Source organism: Calidris pugnax, unplaced genomic scaffold, assembly GCF_001431845.1.
Source record: "Calidris pugnax isolate Ruff unplaced genomic scaffold, ASM143184v1 scaffold133, whole genome shotgun sequence".
NCBI lineage: Eukaryota > Metazoa > Chordata > Aves > Charadriiformes > Scolopacidae > Calidris > Calidris pugnax.
In genome coordinates this window covers 5881461-5900493 of record NW_015090977.1, presented here as the reverse complement: position 1 = coordinate 5900493, position 19033 = coordinate 5881461, and the positions used below count along the sequence as shown (strand labels likewise).

Sequence of the window (19033 nt, the reverse complement as noted above, 5' to 3'; positions counted from 1 at the left end):
AGGCGGCATCTGGACCCTTTTCTTGCACTTCCGCAGCATCACTGGAGGGCAGAGGTTTCTCACATCAGGAAGAAAAACAGGCACCTTGAAGCCTGCAGCTCAGCTTGGTTTTAAGGCAAGTTTGCAACGCTCAGTGAAATGTAATTACTTGTCGTGAGTCTGCTCTGGAATTGTTGAGATCACAAAAAATCCAACCATTTGTTGAGGCAGACCCATCCTCTGGCCACACCTCCTCTTGAGGCAGTTACAAGCTCCCTACCAGATCTCTTTCTTCACTGAAAAAAGCTATTCTTTTCTGGTTAAACATTTGCTTTTTTGGATCCAAATCTTCCCCCTTTTCCTCCCATATCTTGCCTTTAAAAAAACATAAAAGTTCCTCAGTAAAGTTGGCAAGTCCAGGCAACCCCAGTAAGGATGAAGATTTTCTTCTCCCCCAAGGACAGATAACTGGCTTCCTTCAAAGCCACCAACGTCCACAATTTGGTCTTGTTGTTTGTGTCAGTCTCCCCCTTTCCAGGAGCACTTTGAGCCTCCGGTGAAGTGCACCAAAGAACATTAGTCATCTGACTAAATCAGGAGACACAGACCCCCCAGGACAACATGACAGTGTTTAACAATACAAACTAAATTTACAGGAGAAAGCAGCTGGTATGAAAATAACTGCATCTGCTTCACTACCAACGTTCTCCCACTTGCATGCGCTTCGCGGAGGTGACGATGAATCACGTTTAATCACATGCTATTAGAGGAAGATCAGACCACACAGTGTGACCAGGTTAATAGGTTGGAGATACACATATCTGATGCCCAATTAATACAATCCTAAAAATAGAACTGCAATTTTCTTTAGGAGCTGTGCCTCCTCACTTTACAGATCAGGCAAGCAGCTCTGTCTTCTATGACTTCCAGGCAAACAGAGAGCCAAAGAAAAATAATTCCCTTGTTCAGGAGTTTACCATGTAATTCCCACTGGATTATTCTAGGTTGCCCAGATTAATGGGAGGGATGACTAAGGGAGACTGCTGGCTTGCAGAGGCTTTTGTGGCAAAAATCAGACCATGAACATAATTTTCTAGAAGATACTGTTTAATCATGATCTATCTGCCATTAACCATCCTCTAGGTGAACCAACTCTAGTCATTCCTAATAGAAAACCCAGGCTAATACGTTTACTATGAAAAGAACAGGATCACTTAAACAGCATTTCTCATCAGTCACCTCTCCTCTTCGTCCCATGCTCATGCTCACGTACCTCCTTCCATCACGCCACACTGCTGCCTTCCTGCAGTGTCTTAAAAATCATTGGTGGGGAATCTGCGATCTGCATTTTATTCTACTACCAGATGAATCCACAGAGTTCTCCAAAATGGGCTGAAGAAACATCTTTTCGCCTGGTTTTACCGAGGAAATATTCTCAGCAGGAACTCAGGTGTCCTTTTTCACTCCATGTCCTCTTTTACCACAGCTCTGTCTGCTCCCCGCTCGGACATGACATACCAGTGACATCTCCTCTGCAGTGGGTTGTCAACACACATGAAGAACAAGGTCCTTCACTGAAAATGAAAACTGTAAAGGCAAAAAGCTATGAAGAAGTTAACATTTGCAATATCTACCAGACTGAAGATTAAGAAGTACTCGCAGACCTGCATTTCTTTAAGTGATGTTTTCATTTAGCAGGATAGAGATATTCCTGGAAAAGATGCCTACAGTGAAGATTTCAAAAATTAAGTGCCTAAGATTCAGCTCTGAAACCCATAATTAAGTCTTTAAGTAAATGGCCTGATTTTCCTGAGTTTTGAACACACAGCTGCTCAGAGTGCCTTCCCTAGGAACAGAGGGAGGCCAGGCTCTGAAAAAAAGGCGTGAAGAAAGAAAAGAGTCAGGCCAGTCTCCAGGGTGCTTTATGATGGCATGAAATAGCTAGCTTGAAGTCAGTACTTTCAAAAATGGTTCCCCTTTTTACATCAGTTTCAAAACTACGGCTCAACACATTAAATACTGAAAAGAAAATTACACCAGCATACATGAATGCAGGAATTTACCTTTCAATTCCATTTAAAAGCTTTTTTTGTAGCAGTATAGAAAATCATTAACTATAGGAAACAAACCACCACAGTGTATGAGCAGATAAAATCAGGTCTTAGCACCACAATATGAGCAAAGTCCTATACAGATGCATTGCTTTTACAGAATCCCAGTTTTATGGAGGCAGCGCGTGTCTCCAGCCCTGCTCTCGCTCCCTCGGCAGGGTTAGACCCACTGGGACTCAGGCACATTCCAAATCTGTGTACGTTTAACTGTGCAAACTAACAAAGGACCTTTCTGCAGTGGGATTTGACAGGACTTACATTAATCGCCCAAAATTGCAGCCATTTTATTACTGCAGGATATGTAGTCAATTTACATACTAATAAGAAAAGTATTATGCCCACATTAAATTACACAAAGCAAGACCGACGCAATTTTGGTCAGCTACACAGCATTAGGATCAAGAGCCTTTTTGTATCAACCTTTGCTTCCTTTATAAACAAAAAGCTTTCTAAGAACCTTTCCAAGGCTTTATTGGATTACAATGGAGATAATTATAGAACTGAGACGGACCCAGTGGCTCTCTTGCAATGGAAGACAGCCAGGTCCAGCTGCTTGGATGCCAGCACAACTTGGCAGGGACTCACAGATGTTGTTCTTTCATCGCTTATTTTGGCCTGTCTCAAGGCAGGAGGTGACTTCTCTCCAGGTCCCAGGCACCCTCCCAGACAGCAGGGTAGGAGAACTCAGTGCTCGAAGGAGGTCTGAAGAGTGAACAACGTTTGCAGAACAGCAGAAGGATCTCTGGGGAAAACTTTTGCCATAAAGGGTTTGGGATAATGGAGGATTTTTAGGTTTCTTAGTTATTTCAGAATTTACTTCAACAGACTCTGTATCTGCATTTTAATGTTAGGAGGGGAAGGTAAAAAAGCAGAGAGGATGGATCTCCTGGTAAGAAAACACTAATATCAGCTACAGCAAAAATTTGGCTGATCTGACCTTTCTGTGCTCATATTATGTTATTGTCAGGTAGAAAGTGTCTACTTCTTTTAGCTTACTTTCCAAAGAGGAATCAGTTGATTATTCTACAGATTCTAAACTAAGAGGACATCTGTACCTAATGACAAAGGTAGAAGGTGAATCTCTGGTCACTGGACAATGGAGGGAGTACAAGGGGAGACAAGAGCCGGGGAGACAAGAGCCAGGGAGACGAGCAAGAGAGAATTCAGCCAATTCTTCTGCAATAGAATAGGAGGGGGGCACTGCCAATTCTTCATCGAGGGAGTACTGACACCTGGGAAGCTGCTAAAGTCTTCTTCAGTGGAAGTTAGGGAAGAGTCAGTAAAAAAAACCAGCTCTGGGGGTTGGTACTGTCACAACTGGTCCAGTCTCATCAGAGGTCTCTCAGAATGAAGCAGCAACCCAGAGCCACAGTTGTTCTGCAAAATATTTTGCAAAAGGCAATTCAGCTGCAAAAATGATTATGGCAAAGAGAAATAAAACACAAGAGCTTCTGAGGAGGGAGCAGCCTGGACAGAATATATAAATGTGCAGCCTGGAAAGCTGCGGTCTGCCATCTGCACACCTTCAGCCACAGAAGAGAGTCTTCTTCAGGGCTGCGAAACCCCTTTCAGGAGCAGAGCCCAGGGCAGCATTTGCTTGGAAAGGAAAGGAAAAAGTTGCATAAAAGGTCTTTGACAATTAAAATTCTGCTGATAGCACCTCACACAACATCTCTGGTGGAAGCAATCACGCTGGGGAAGCAGTTACACACCACGGTGCTGTTGTATCTTAGCCATGTCCCACCCACTTGATGCCTTTTTACAGGCATTTAGCAGGAGCTAGAAATAAGCACCACTTTGAAGGCAATTTTTATGCCAAGCAGAGTTCTAAAACTTCCTTAACAAAATATTCACATAAACAGCACTAAAGGTCAGTACCAATCACCCGTCCCTGCTTTGGGGAATGAGGGAAGGGGAGGAAAAGATCAAAATCATTACCTGAATGGACTTACAAAAGCTCACCTTTTGGGGCTGTTCCAAAGGGCCTCTTGCCCCCTGTTTTGGTTGGAAAGCGCAAAGAAGAAGTGTTAAAGGTAGGAGGAGAATATACAAACAGTTGAGAAAACACAAGTTATGTCAGCTTCTTTGATTATCATTCATCTGATGCAAGGGACACAGATTCCAAGGACCTGGAATGTTGCAGAACAAACTATGTCAGTAACCAGCAGCTTCCAGCAGTAGCTCTTTCCAATCTAGACAGAGCGGCAAATTTAGTAACCTTTGTTAAGCCCTACATTTTTTCTTACTTCTACCCAATTTGAACCATAGAAAACAACTGGTATTGATGCCTGAAGAGAACTTATTGCCATTGCAGGAGAGAGCTGCTTTTCTATCAGCCAAACAGGAGGCGTAGGAGATCACATGGATCAGACCTTGTGTCTGAGAATTAGTTCAAAACTGTACTTGAGGCTACAGAAGCCCCTGCCTGATTAAAGGTGATATGTTGAAGCTACTGCTGTTACAGCCAATTATGGCCTGAACTCGTTCACTTTCCTACCCTGGGCAGCCCATTCAAACATGCACACTAATTTACAGTTCTTTCAGTTTTCTTAACTTCATGTCAAGAAAACCAAAAGATTTTAAGTCAACACACGTGTTGTATTTCACATTCTTTGTTACCCTACTTCAAGGTCTGAAGACCTTGCAAGAACATGACAATGTCCGAGTAGAGATTAAAGGGCAGCCTTTGTTTCTGACGTAATTCAACCTCTTCACGCGTGGATATACACACAATTGCATTCAAAAAGAAAAGATTAAAAGCTGTACGACTGCAAAACCGTATTAAAGAGGTAGGAAATTACTATATGCAGTCTTTAAGAACACCACATGGGCACTCTCAGATCTTGAATGCTGTAGCTTCATTCCTATTTTGTATTCAAAAGCAAACTTGAACATCAATCTTTTGTGGGAGCTGAACCCCACATCACTTTTCCAGTTTCCTTTCCTGCTTTTCCTTTTCTTTTCCTGATCTTTAGCCTCCTCCATTTCAGCCCATTGATTGCCTTACACACATCCTCCCGCATCCCACACTGGCTTCACACACAATAAATGCAAGTGGACAACGGGACATGCTGGGACAGTTTTGACAGCAGAGTGAAGAAAATCCTTCTGCAGTAGCCCCAGAAGGCAGAAGGGGCAATGACAAAGGTCTGCTGCTTCCAAAAAGCCCTGGCCCGTGGCATTGCTGCTGGGGCTGGGGCTGCGCTGCAGAACATGGAGACAGAGCAGGAATTTCCCAAAGGGTACCTGCAGAACATGTTGCCACTCAACTGAAAGATTGCAGCCTTGTTGTCAACACAATTCCAGTGATGTGCAGGCGTGGAAAGAGGTATTATTGTAATTAGAGCTAAAATAGAAAGATTCCCTCGTGCCAATATTTATTCCAAGCATGGGAAGATGAAGCATTAACAACCTTTAAAAGTGTAGCTCAAACTAGGAGACACCAATGGTGCTGAAAAGAAGCAGCTGAGAAAATTCTCTTCTGAAAATGTCCTGCTTCAGTTGCCACAGAATACAATCCCAGAGCTCCATCCTCTGGCTCCACCACTTAAGACAACAAACAAAAAACCCTCACCAAAATAATACATAATAATACAATAAAAAATACAATTATAATGCAATAATATAAGAATAGTAATACAAGAAGAATAATACAAGACAGGCATTGCTGAATCCCCTCGCCCCCATAACAACCTTCCTGTAGAGCCTACACCATGAGGAAAAAACAGTTTTCAAAGCAATTCCTCTCCTTGCACATCCATGTTCTAACACACCCAGATCGGACCTTCATACTGTTTGTTGTTCCTTGAGGCTCATTTTTGGCTTTAACAAATCTACATACTCCATGAAAAAGCATTTCAACATCTTCATTATCCTTGTCTTCTGAACTGGGTTCCCAGTCAGATTCTTCACCAGTAGGCTCACACTCCTCTTCCTCACCATCTATCATGCTGTCCTTAAGGTTAAGGAGAGCTCAATAAAAGCCCTGGTATGGAGCGCTCCCAAAAAGCCCCAGAACAGATTGCTTCAAAACCAGACCTTACCACACAATACAAAACACAACACAATATGAAAAACAACACAGGACAAAACACAACACAATATGTGATGATGGGCTCCTCCAGGGCCATGTTGAAAGGCTCCTCCAAGGTGGCATGGTGATGGGCTCCCCTGGTGTCACACAATGAAGAGCTCTGAGAAGAGCCAGGCAGCATGATGAAGGACTCCTCCAAGGTGATGTGACTGAGGACTCCTCTGAGGTGGCACAATGAAGGTCTTCAAGACGAGGCAGGCAGTGTGATGATGGACTTGTCCAGGGAAGCAAGGTGAATGGTTCCTCTCAGGCGATGTGGTAAAGTGCCCCAACAAGAGCTGGGTGACACGATGAAGAGCTCCTCCGGGGCAGTGTGGTGAATGGCTTCTCCTTGGTAGCACGGTAAATGGCTTCTCCTCGGTATCACGGTAAATGGCTTCTCCTTGACAGCATGGTGAAGGGCTTCTCTGGAGTGGTGTACTGAACAACTTCTCTGGGGCAGCACAGTGAAGGGCTTCTCCGGGGTAGAGTGGTGAACAGCTTCTCCAAGTGGGTGAGCCACCCACCCAACCAACCACCAGCCAACCACCCAACCAACCTATCCAAGAAAACTACTGAGCCAACTACTGAGCCAGCACCTGGGCACCCTTTGCTAGGCCTTGCCCTGGGCACCTACTGCCTTCGGCAACCCTGAGCCAGGCCGTGCCAGGCCAAGCCCTCCCAATACAGCCCCAACATGGGGGGAACCAGAGGGCTGAGGCCATGCACAGCTTGGTGCAGGAGTGGCAAGGATTGATGCTGGGTTGGTGCTGGGTTTGGTTCCCCCTAGGTTTTCACCCTCCAAGAGAAGTTCTTCCGCGTCACTACCAACAGTGCTCATGTTGACTCACTGGAACAAAACCAGGAAAAACTTGGTTAAGGATGCAGGAATCTCTTCTTCCCTTCCTGTCCAGGCTCAACTTTGGTTCAGCACAGGCAACGTACATATTGCAGGATCCACAAAGACAGTGTCTTGTGGATGCTGTATTTGAGAGAGATATTAATCACCAGTATTAGAGGAAAAATACATATCCTGAAGCCTTCTGTTAATCTCTAAAATACTCCATGTATGTAAATTATGATCTTTGTTGACCGCTTTGAACTCGGCCAATTACAAGCACAATACAGAAGTTCAGCACTTCACCATTTCTGCAACTAATCTGAGCCCTTGAGCACTGACACAGGGGAAATACTACACACAACTCCCACTGACACGGCAGGGTTTGCTTCAGCTTCTCACAGAACTGGATCTTCAGTTCTTGCAGAAACAGCTCTGCAAAGCTCCCACATTCTGGTATTTCCCAGTCTTTGATCTTTCCCAGCCCAGGCACGTCCTTTGGCAGTGCTGAGGGTAGAACAGCCCTGAGGAAAACCCGGGAGCAAACAGGCTGTCGGAGGGGTTGCCACAAAGAGCACGGCCTTTCCTCAGGGCTGAATTTAACTGGGTGCCCTCATGGCCATTTGGCCAGTGGTTACTACAGGCATCGACTGGTAGGGGAGTGTGGCCAGAAGGGCTCCTGCCAAACTGGGAAAGGATGTACAACAAAGTGGAAATCATGGGTATCCTCTTCTTTTGAGGGTGCAATTATCATCTCTGTTGATTACAGAACCTTGCTGAATCGAGGCAATTGTACCTGGAAGAGCTGGGTTAAAGCTTCCAGCCTCCTGGCTCCATGGTGGAGGGGTTGAGGGCATCAGCATCCCAGTGAGGAGACACAAAATGCACCACCCACCTCTCTCTCCTCCTCCAGAAGGCTGGAGGTACCTTATGAGGACAGCAGTGAAGCTGGGCACTCAGCAGTGAGGTCATCTGAGCTACGAATGACTCTCTCTGATGTCGGGCATGTGTTTCTTGCCTGACCATCACAAGGGGAGAGGGACCCCAGTTTGAACCAAGACAGAGGACAATGCAGCTCCAGGGAGGCCCAGGCCCAGGTCAGAGCATCCTGCCTCTTGGCTGGGATGTTAGTCCTACTGCAATGCAGAAAAAAAATTAAGAAAGAAGTCCTCTTCCCTTACATTACAAAGAAAAGAGAGAAGCATTTGAAAAGATGGAATTGAAGTAGTCAGAGTGATCCTGCTAATTTCTAGGCACTGACTTTCACAAAGGAGAGAAGAGTAGGAGTAGGAATGAGCTTCTCACGGACTTCATGTACCGTCTCCAGAGCAGCATTTGGCATCGCTTGCTCATATGTCACTGCGTGCCTCGCGCTATTCCAGACACAGTTTCTGATTTATTTATTTTTTTTAAAGAAGAATTTAATGCTGATTTAACAAAAGTGATAAATAGATCATCTGTTTACAGGGCAAATCATGAAGATACCAATAAAGAAGTACTATCAAGCTGCTTAAATCCTACCATAGCTGAATAATGGGGGGAAAAAACGTGATTCTCAAGAGCTTGGCCTGTCTGCCAGAGTTTCAGGGAATCAGCTGGGGTGTTGGGAGCATCTGGTTTGCAGTTGTCAATGACTTTAGCAATTGCAAACTTTGTCTCTAGAGTTTGGCAACAAAGGTAGAATGTTGTGATTCTGTTACTGATCCTCAGAGCTCTGCAAATCCAAGCTCAGCACTTTTCATAGTATCAGGTTATCTCGTAAAATTAATTCCTTACTAAAACCAAATGATTTCCTAATACCAACAATCTCAGACTATTTCAGAATATACATGACTATATATTGTGTACAAGAGATCTGAGGCACAATGCAAATCTTTATGGTGGTACACCTACATAAACCTTCTGAGAAACCCCAGTAAAATACTAAGGAAGGATTTTTGTGGCACTGTTGGCATCAGTAAATATCAGAGAATTAAACAAAATAAATAATTGTATGTCCTCAAATGCTGATGTGCACTTGTCACAGAACTCTTCCATCAGTTTCTGGGCATACGGTGATGAAACAGTAAATTACTATTACACGCTTACTGAGTATCACAAAGAAGTTTCTCTATTATTTCCCATAATGGCATAAACTCTGACCAAATTTCACTACCTGGGTTTAAATCAGGTTTCAGAACTGATTTTTTAAAAATGAGGGAGAGAGAGCGAGAAACAAAAACCTGCAGCTGCTGAATTATGCTATTTCTGATGACATTAGATATTCACAGCCATTACAGGAATATTGTGCTTTATGATCCTTATGATTTACTGGGAGAATCCGGCAGGAGTCGAAGCATTTGAAAAGATGGAATTGAAGTAGTCAGAGTGATCCTGCTAATTTCTAGGCACTGACTTTCACAAAGGAGAGAAGAGTAGGAGTAGGAATGAGCTTCTCACGGACTTCATGTACCGTCTCCAGAGCAGCATTTGGCAGTGCTTGCTCATATGTCACTGCGTGCCTCGCGCTATTCCAGACACAGCTTCTGATTTATTTATTTTTTTTAAAGAAGAATTTAATGCTGATTTAACAAAAGTGATAAATAGATCATCTGTTTACAGGGCAAATCATGAAGATACCAATAAAGAAGTACTATCAAGCTGCTTAAATCCTACCATAGCTGAATAATGGGGGGAAAAAACGTGATTCTCAAGAGCTTGGCCTGTCTGCCAGAGTTTCAGGGAATCAGCTGGGGTGTTGGGAGCATCTGGTTTGCAGTTGTCAATGACTTTAGCAATTGCAAACTTTGTCTCTAGAGTTTGGCAACAAAGGTAGAATGTTGTGATTCTGTTACTGATCCTCAGAGCTCTGCAAATCCAAGCTCAGCACTTTTCATAGTATCAGGTTATCTCGTAAAATTAATTCCTTACTAAAACCAAATGATTTCCTAATACCAACAATCTCAGACTATTTCAGAATATACATGACTATATATTGTGTACAAGAGATCTATTTCAGAATATACATGACTATATATTGTGACTTGAGGCACAATGCAAATCTTTATGGTGGTACACCTACATAAACCTTCTGAGAAACCCCAGTAAAATACTAAGGAAGGATTTTTGTGGCACTGTTGGCATCAGTAAATATCAGAGAATTAAACAAAATAAATAATTGCATGTCCTCAAATGCTGATGTGCACTTGTCACAGAACTCTTCCATCAGTTTCTGGGCATACAGTGATGAAACAGTAAATTACTATTACACGCTTACTGAGTATCACAAAGAAGTTTCTCTATTATTTCCCATAATGGCATAAACTCTGACCAAATTTCACTACCTGGGTTTAAATCAGGTTTCAGAACTGATTTTTTAAAAATGAGGGAGAGAGAGCGAGAAACAAAAACCTGCAGCTGCTGAATTATGCTATTTCTGATGACATTAGATATTCACAGCCATTACAGGAATATTGTGCTTTATGATCCTTATGATTTACTGGGAGAATCCGGCAGGAGTCGGAACACTTCACAATTCCCCTGCTAATACCTTCCTCAGGCTTTGGCTTTAAGGTGCTGCTGGGAACGACACCACCTCAATGAAAATTGGTGGCACTACCCATGTCCTGTTTGGCACCTGACACGATATTGTGACAATAGATACCACATCCAAAGTCTTATGCACTTTAGAGATAAGAGCTCAAATGGATCATTATATTTAAGTGGTTTTACAGCTACTGCTGTTCACTCATGAGAGGAGATACTTACCCAAGGCCTGAGGATTCACTGAAGAGCCTCAAAGGATTATAAAGAGGCCGTTAACATATTAGATAGGAAATGATCACAACCCTCTACTGTTGAATGTGACACTGACTTTGATAGTTTCTGCTTCTCTTGGTCATTTCAGATGACTGAGAACACGTTTTGTGCTGCCTACATTTTCCAAATTCTACAGGCAAATCTTATCCTGCTGAGAATTCATAAAGCCTCCCTTCCTAACCTCCACGAGACGTTCTGCCTTAAGTGCTCCTGTCTTGTTGAGGTTGGCAGCCCTGCCTGTGACAGCTCCACGCGCTGCCTTCTGGAGCTCCCCAGCTCCTCACAATACTGGGGCCCGTTTTGCAGATGGGGGAGGGCTGCCATATGCCAATGCAGTAGCAATTTTTTGACTCACAGTCAAAAGCATCCCAAAAAGTCAGTCTGCAGGGTTTTCTGCCATATGGAGGAATTGTTATTTTGGCCTTTTCTCTAGCTGTATCTCATTAAATAAAAAGGAAAGAAAAAGGGGAGGACGTTCTTTTCCTCTTCACAAATCTTGCCCCAGAGTTCATTTTCATTTGAAAGACAGCATTCATTGCTGGTACCTAAAAAAACAAGTCAGAGCAGAAGGAATTTGTAAGAATCAAGATGATTAAGGACAGTGTTCTGTCCAATTCAACAGGTTTTCTTTAAGTCTTTTGCACTTTGAATATGACTCCTTTCAGGGAAGAGGGAGAAGGCTAGGACTGGTTCTAATGGGCTCAGAAAGACCAGAGCAGAAAAAGAACTGCACTTTCCACGAAGTGGAATTTGTGCATTACCTCCAGTAAAGCTATTTCATTATCTCCATAGAGTGCAGCATTTCAAAGGTGTCACTAATGTGCCACACAATGATCCTTGTGTGTTCTGCAGTCTATTTTGCTCAATATGGGAGGTTTGTTTAATCTGTGACTTTGCTGGGATTTTGCCTTTATTTTTTTATAGAAATGAATGTGGTATTAACATAATGCAGACATTTGTGTTTTAACTTTACAGAGCCAATATCCTGGCTCACATACAAACAGGAAAGCAATGGGGTACAGGTTTAAAAGTTATAAAGATGTATAGAAACCTCAAAGCTGTTGTGCTTCCTTACGATCTTCCTCGATGTAGAAAGATGTCAGGAGGAAAAATGCTCCTCCACAGACACCAACAAAAGAGCACAGGATGAAGCTGTACTGCATGCTCCAGAAACTCCACTGGAATGAGTGAGCATTCTTGTGCTGGATAGCATGGGAGATCTAGGGAGGGAGAGTGAACAAGGCTGTCCTTAATCTGAGATAGATAACTTCATCATCCTCTCTTAGTTTAAGCAGACTATTTGCAGCATGGTCCTTGAAAGAATAAAACTAAGCAGATAGGGATGAAAAGCCAAAGTTTGTCAAACCCAGTACCCAATACATCTATACTTCACTGCTGTCCAGCTTCCTTTTGGTCAAGGAATCTCATGTTCTTTTATACCTTCAGTGCCTCCAGTCACAAGAGTAGGAAATGCTCCAACCAATGTTTATAATCTTTGGTAAACTTTAACTCATTTTATCATTTTCTAGCCCACCTCCAGATAGGTAGCACAGACATTTGACGATGACCTTTATCATTTCTTGATGCTATTCTCTAACTTTATCTATCCCTAAACAGCAACAAATGGATAGAAATAGGAGATTAGGATCAGTCCAGGCACAAGCAGCTATACTCATTGAAAAGGGAAAAGCTGGAAATTAATTTGAGAGACAAGAGTGAAGTCCTCTCTGGAGCCAAAAGGCATTTGTGAAGAAGATATCAGGCAGCTACTTTTTGCACTGGCTGGAGGATGAGCTTGTAAAAGCTATAAATGATAAATGTGAATTTTATTTTTGTAGACAGAAAGAAAATCTGATTTCAAGAAACTCAATAAGATTCAATATTTAACCCAGGAACTTAAAATCTCTTGTTAGCATAAACAAAAAGATGAATGTTGAATGCAGTCATTTTTATTCCCACATTTGTTCTTGATGGTTAGAATATGTTACGTGACTTGAAATACACAAATATGAGACTCTTCAACCTTTTCTGGGTTCAATATGATTATTTATGACAGCTCAGGCAGATAAGAGCAAGATCAACTCTAAATGGGCACCTAGGGACTACAGCAAGCATAATGGCCAAAATACAAACCTAATGCATTTAATTTTAAAATGCTCAGCAAGAAAATCTCTGGAGCACCAAGGGAAGAAAAACAGACTGTGAAAAAGACTATTCCCTGACTCTCCAGTTTTTAAACTAAAGGGTGAGCTGAAGCAGGTCAGTAAACAATATCTAGACATGAATGCAGAAGATTCAGTGGTTAATAACAGCGGACAGGGGCAGCACTGGTGAATTGGTTCCCAGAAGCATCCCAGAAGACAGTGCTGTGCTCATAGGAACCCAGTTGGACATACATCAATTTTATTCCTGGATTTATTGTCTCTGTTCTTTGCAAAGTTGCAAGGTTGCTTGAGGTTAATCTCATCTGGATAAGCTTTTTTTGTCTTCACACTTTTTGATTAGCTGCTATTTAAGGCAACCCCATGCAAAGTGCTGCATAAGAGGTATCCTGCACACAGCTACTGGCAGGATGCAGCAGCACGTTCAGCAGGAAGCCTCAGTTCTGCCTCTGCCTCAAAGATGGCAAGGAGCAGTGGGTAAGAGACACAAATATTTTCATCTTTCAGGCAGGAAGCATAAATCAATGGAATAGTCAAAGAAAGGAGAATGCACAAGACACGTTTCAGCTTTTAAGATACCTCCCATTTTTGCATATCATTCCAGCCACTTTTCATGACACAGAGATGTCGGTTTTTCTGCTCCCCCACGCATCCAGCCAAGTCAGTGTGAAGGCAATAGTTTCACAATACACACCAATGAGCAAAGTGATCTCTTCATTTGCCAAAACAAGCGAGCCAGCAGGAGGAATATCTCAGTGAGAGAGGGCTGTCTTCTCTGCCAGACAGATTACACCACTTAGACTCTGATTTTCACCCAGTTGAGGAGAAGGGCTGGAGCAGCAGTAGCTACACCTGCAGGCACAGCTCACTCGGGCATTTCTGCCTGGCCCTGTCTAACCCTAACACTGCTAACAGGGGACAGAGAATCACAGAATCACAGAATCTTCTAGGTTGGAAGGGACCTTAAAGATCATCTTGTCCAACCGTCAACCTAACTGACAAAAATAGACACCCACACAACAAACAAGGAGCATCAAAAGAACAGACATAAAATAAACTTCCATAGAAACAAAACTTTAAAGCAGCAACAACAACGACTCACTCTGTCCCATGTCCAGTAAAGCAGAAAAAAATCAAAGTGATCAGTTAGCTACTGTGTGCAGAATTAGTGTCTTAAATCAAAATGAATGACTGAAGGAAACAGCACTAACAGGTATCATCCAGCAGAACTAAAACAAATGAACTGCAAGGAGAACACAGTACTAGGCTGCTCTGCCCAGAAGCACCTCAGATCAAGTAAATGTAGGAAGGGCAAATAAATCAGGTCTCAAGCAACATGGGAATTCAAGGTTAAGGCAATTTGAGACCAGAGCTTTGAATGCCAAGTAGTATCAAAAGGCAACCATTGCAGTCACTCTTGTTCTGATTTTCAAGAGGGTATTGATTAGTTGCAAGTTTTCAAACCTTAAGATTTGAACTAACAGTTTTAGGTTTCAAGATATAAAATGGTATTTTGATTAATTTCCATGAAAGTCCTCACAAACTTAGCAGAAAGTGCTTAAATCCAAGTACAATACCCATGGCACTGTCTTTGCAAAAATGTATGCCTTCAAAAAGTTATGAGTGTGCAAATGTAAAATCAAAATAAATTTCTACACACTGCGTGGAAGTACTTACACCTACAGGTACAGGATTATATTCTACATAACTGCAGTGTCACAGGGCCAGAAGCACCTAAAAATGTCTTTCTGTATACTAGTATCAAGGCCACCAATTTGAGTAACTTTTAATTTTGGACCAGGAAGTGCCTGCAATTCTGTGAGTGTCTGTCTTTCAGTTTCGAAAAGTTTTAGCCTAAGAAAAACTCAATAAGCAGAGAATTCACTTACAGCCCCAACGAGGTATGGGCTGCCTGCATCTCCCAGCAAATGGCTCACCAAAATCTGCAGGGCAATAGCTGTGGACTGCCGTCGCGGTGTCACAACATACTGAAACAAAACACAAGCCACAAGAGAGTGAATATTAACAGTGTGAACCTCATGAACTTATAACATCCTAAAGAGATGAATATAACATCCTAGAGAGATAAATGTGCCTATTTTTATATATTTCTTATTCAAGTACTGTTTACATTTTGGAGATAGGGAAGTTATTCTGAGCAAAAGAGTGCGCTGGATGTTTTGCTGAGGGAAAAAAAACATTAAAGAAAGCAACACACAAGGGGTAATGAAAATAAAGTAGGAAAACCATGAGTCCCCTGTCTCCCCTTCACAGCAGCCTGTACAGATTCACTTGGCCACGCAACTAATAGAACCCTCCAGCCAGAGGGTTCTGTTCTCCAGTATCCCATCCAGTTGTAGATTTACTAATATGGAGATTCATCACCAACAGCCTCTGAGAAGATCTCTTGGGACACTGTGTCTGCACGGTCTAGACTGCTGGGGGGCACCTGGGGTACCTGGAACCTGAAGTAGCTGCCACAGCTATAAAGGATGTCAGCTGAGAACTTGCAGACCACATGAAGATAGAGGGAGGGGACCCAACCTCTCAGAGCAGAAGGTGCCTGATGGTGCTTTGATGATAGCTCTGGTGGCAGGAGTTTGCTGGTTGTAACTGGAGAGCACCTGAGATATAGCTGGTTTAGTAACAATACCTCAAAATTTTTATGCTTTTGAGTGCACACAGTTTAAATAACTGTGTTGGAGAAGACATGGCATGCATCCAGCAAACAGCAAAGCATCACACAGATTAGAAGTATTTTTCAAAATGAAATATAGTCATTTAGGGGTAATAAGGGCTTTATGTCTGTGCTACTGAAGATCAACTGTGCCTGAAGAAGTACAGCAGGATTCTATATAATTTGTGTCTCTCTCTTTCAATAACACATTTACGCAAAAATGCATTCACAGTCAGAATGAGACAGAAGCAATTTTAAACCTTCATACCTTTGTTTTCCAACCACTTGCGTGTTTCAGAGACAAAATGCTTAATATTCTCCCACTCCTCCACACCCCATGTTTTTTGGAAACTGATCTGAGTATCACTTAGGGTATCTCAAACACTAATTAATAGGGTGATGGTGTTTTTCCAAGAGACAAACTCAAGGTTTATAACCTATTGTGGTTCTATAGCTGTCTTCAAAGAAACACTAATACGCATGACAAGTGGGGTTTAGAAAGAAAAAAAAGATCTTGCTTTCACGTTTGAGTTTTATCACCACTCTTTGTGTTTAAAGGGGCCTCAAAATATTAGATAAAAACCCATTTACCTACCACTAAGATGCAGCTATATCGCAATAGCAACATCCCTAGGGTGGGTGGAACTCCATTAATGGATATTAAAACAGGCAGGTAAAGAAGCAACATTGTCCAAGACCCCAAGGTGTGTCTCTTGTGAGAGTAAGCACCACATGCAGTCAGGACCTACACATACCAGTAAGTTACAGCATTTTAACTATTCTGAAACTACAAATCCATAGCACAGAAGCAGAAACAGGAAGGACAATAAGCTGTGTTAATGTAATGGTTTGCATTCAGGGATGGATTGACAGAGGACACCATAGCATGGTGTTCCTTTCCCTCCTGCAGCCCCCCATAGCACGACATACATTCCTGGTATGAAGATTGGGGCACATATTGAATCAATGCATTCAGGGATGGATTGACAGAGGACACCGTAGCACGGTGTTCCTTTCCCTCCTGCAGCCCTCCATCTGCAGGAGCTAGCACGACATACATTCCTGGTATGAAGGTTGGGGCACATATTGAATCAGACCACCTAAAAAACATTATTTTGATAAAAAAACATTCACGGAATAATGCATGATTTACATCTTGTGCTTTAAGTATCATGCCAAGCTTTTTCCATTGCTACTGTTTTCATGGTCTCCCACACAAACCTATTTCTACCATTTTCTCTCATGTTTGACAAGATGTATCTGCTGCAGAGTCTTTCCCTAAAACACAGCTCTTCTGGGGGGTGCCAAGTTGGATAGTTTTTCTTAGCAAGGTCACCTATTTTCACAAGGTTGTATGAGCTCTGGTCTTCCTGAGGTGTCTAATTCTTTATCAAACTGGAGTGAAATCCATGGTTTCAAAACTTTGAGAGAAAGCAGACACAGACTGTAGTTAAGCCTTCTTTCCTTAGGAAATGAGGTTATGAATCCCATTTAGATTTAACAGAGCATTTGGTCTAAAGTGAAAAAGAAAATAGTCAGATTCCTCCAACATAATTAACAAAAATTATAGCCAACTTGGCTATCTGTCCTTATCTCTGCCTAGTAAACCTATCTTGTAGCCAGGGTTTTCTCAGCAGTAACATGCCTTACACCCTGCTGGAATGCCAGAAACACAGCAATGAGCAGTGACGTCCTCTTTTCTACAGCCAAATTTTCTCTGTGCAGAGAGGGAGTTTCTTAAGAGCTCGTGTAACTCTTTCCATTCAGCGGGAGCCTTTTGGTCCTGCTTGACCCATATTGCAACCTATATTGAAACCCCTTATTCTTTCAGTAAAAAACCAGTCCACGTTGGCAGTGCCCCTCTCAGTAGAACTGGTCACAAACTTGGACACACAAATTATTCAACATCTTAAAACAGCATCTTTGCACCCAGTAAGAGCACTCCATACAATGCAGTTTTATTAAAAGACACAACCTCCTTCCTTACTTTGTACACGTACAGCTTGTTTGTATCCCTTTCCATTCCTAGCATCTCCAAAGCAGATATTTCTAGCCATGGATGGAACATTTAGTTTTCATTAGGAATATTTAGATAGAGTGCTTCAACAATAATAAATACTAAAACAGGAACATGTGAGAGATTGCACTTCAATGTCCTGGTGCCATCACACTCCATCCAGTCCCCTGCCAGTTTAAGAGCAGAGTCAGGTGAGATTGGCTGATCTGGAAGCTGAAATCGTTGTCATCCATGGGATGAAGGAACAGTCCAACAGCTTCTCCTCACCATGGCCATGGCACAACCTGAGGGTGTGCAGTCTACCCAAGTTTTGTTTTCTCCCAGAACCTGCCTGGAGTGCCAGAAGAACATCTGAACTTTAGGAACAGGATCTTGTAAAGAAAGAGAGAGAAAGAAACTACAGTAGAAAATTCTGAGCTTGGGAAGTAGACCTTGCTATGACAGACTGTACTAGACTGGAGACTGTCAGTTCTTGGCTCTCCAAGTATATCATGTCATCTGTCCCAGGCTGAGATTTCTTTTATTGATAATGACAAGCTGCATTTGAGAAATACAAATCAAATATTGTTATGCACTTAGTGTACTGTGGGCATTGCAGGCATGAGGAAAGATAAATGCACTTTCTCTCTCCCAGTGCCCTGTACCACTTCCTTACCACATTTATTTAACTTCTCATATCACTAACCACAAGAGACACACTGAACAAAGCTGTAACAAGAAAAATGGAAGAGAAGGATAGGATGTTTCCTGTAGGTACCAGGCTCATTCAAGCTCTGGCTGTACTATTATTCAGGTTCTTCTGCACAATGGAAACCACATGCAAGAGCTCAATGCACTGTAGGATTCACTAGAAAAAGAAAAAACCAAACACTCCCCCACACAGGGACTTTGAAATAGCCACAGCACCCTGCCTGTCCACAGTGACCGCAGTTACTGTGTCAACAATGCAGATGACATCCTACACACTGTCATCTCCTAGGAGATCCCAGTCCAGATGCCTTGACAGATAAGCAGGGTGCCCCAAACAGATAGTTTGCAGACCCTGTTGTGCTGTCTCTGGAGGTTTTAGAGATACTCCTGCAGACTGTGTGACAGAGCTGTCAGCTAAAAAAGCAGATGGAACAGACAGGCTGGTGTAAATGCTCCTATACCTCCCCCAGACACTTCCAAACAAAGCCCGGGACATGCTGGTAGCCTTCACAAAACTCGTATTAGCTTCCACTTCCAGCATCTCCTACACTTTTAGCTGCCAAAAAGCTAAAAGACAGAGTCCCAATACCTGTCAGATGGCAAACATATTTCATAAGGGACACTCCACGTCCAGCCTCCCAGTAAGCCAGTGTATTGTAAGCAAGGCAGCTACAGCACTTCTCCACTTG

General features: G+C 42.6%; 1 protein-coding gene across 1 annotated transcript in view; it reads right to left on the bottom strand.

The window, feature by feature from the left end:
• Positions 1-10926: 10926 nt before the first annotated feature.
• The window catches only part of SPNS3 (spinster homolog 3 (Drosophila)), a 31272-nt gene continuing 23165 nt past the window's right edge, over positions 10927-19033 (bottom strand). The window contains exons 10-12 of the mRNA XM_014953091.1: positions 14850-14948; positions 11850-12018; positions 10927-11343 (exon numbers count right to left, since the gene is read on the bottom strand). Of these exons, the coding sequence (XP_014808577.1) occupies positions 11851-12018; positions 14850-14948 (267 nt within the window). The 3' untranslated portion in view covers positions 10927-11343; position 11850. The remainder of the gene's footprint in view (positions 11344-11849; positions 12019-14849; positions 14949-19033) is intronic.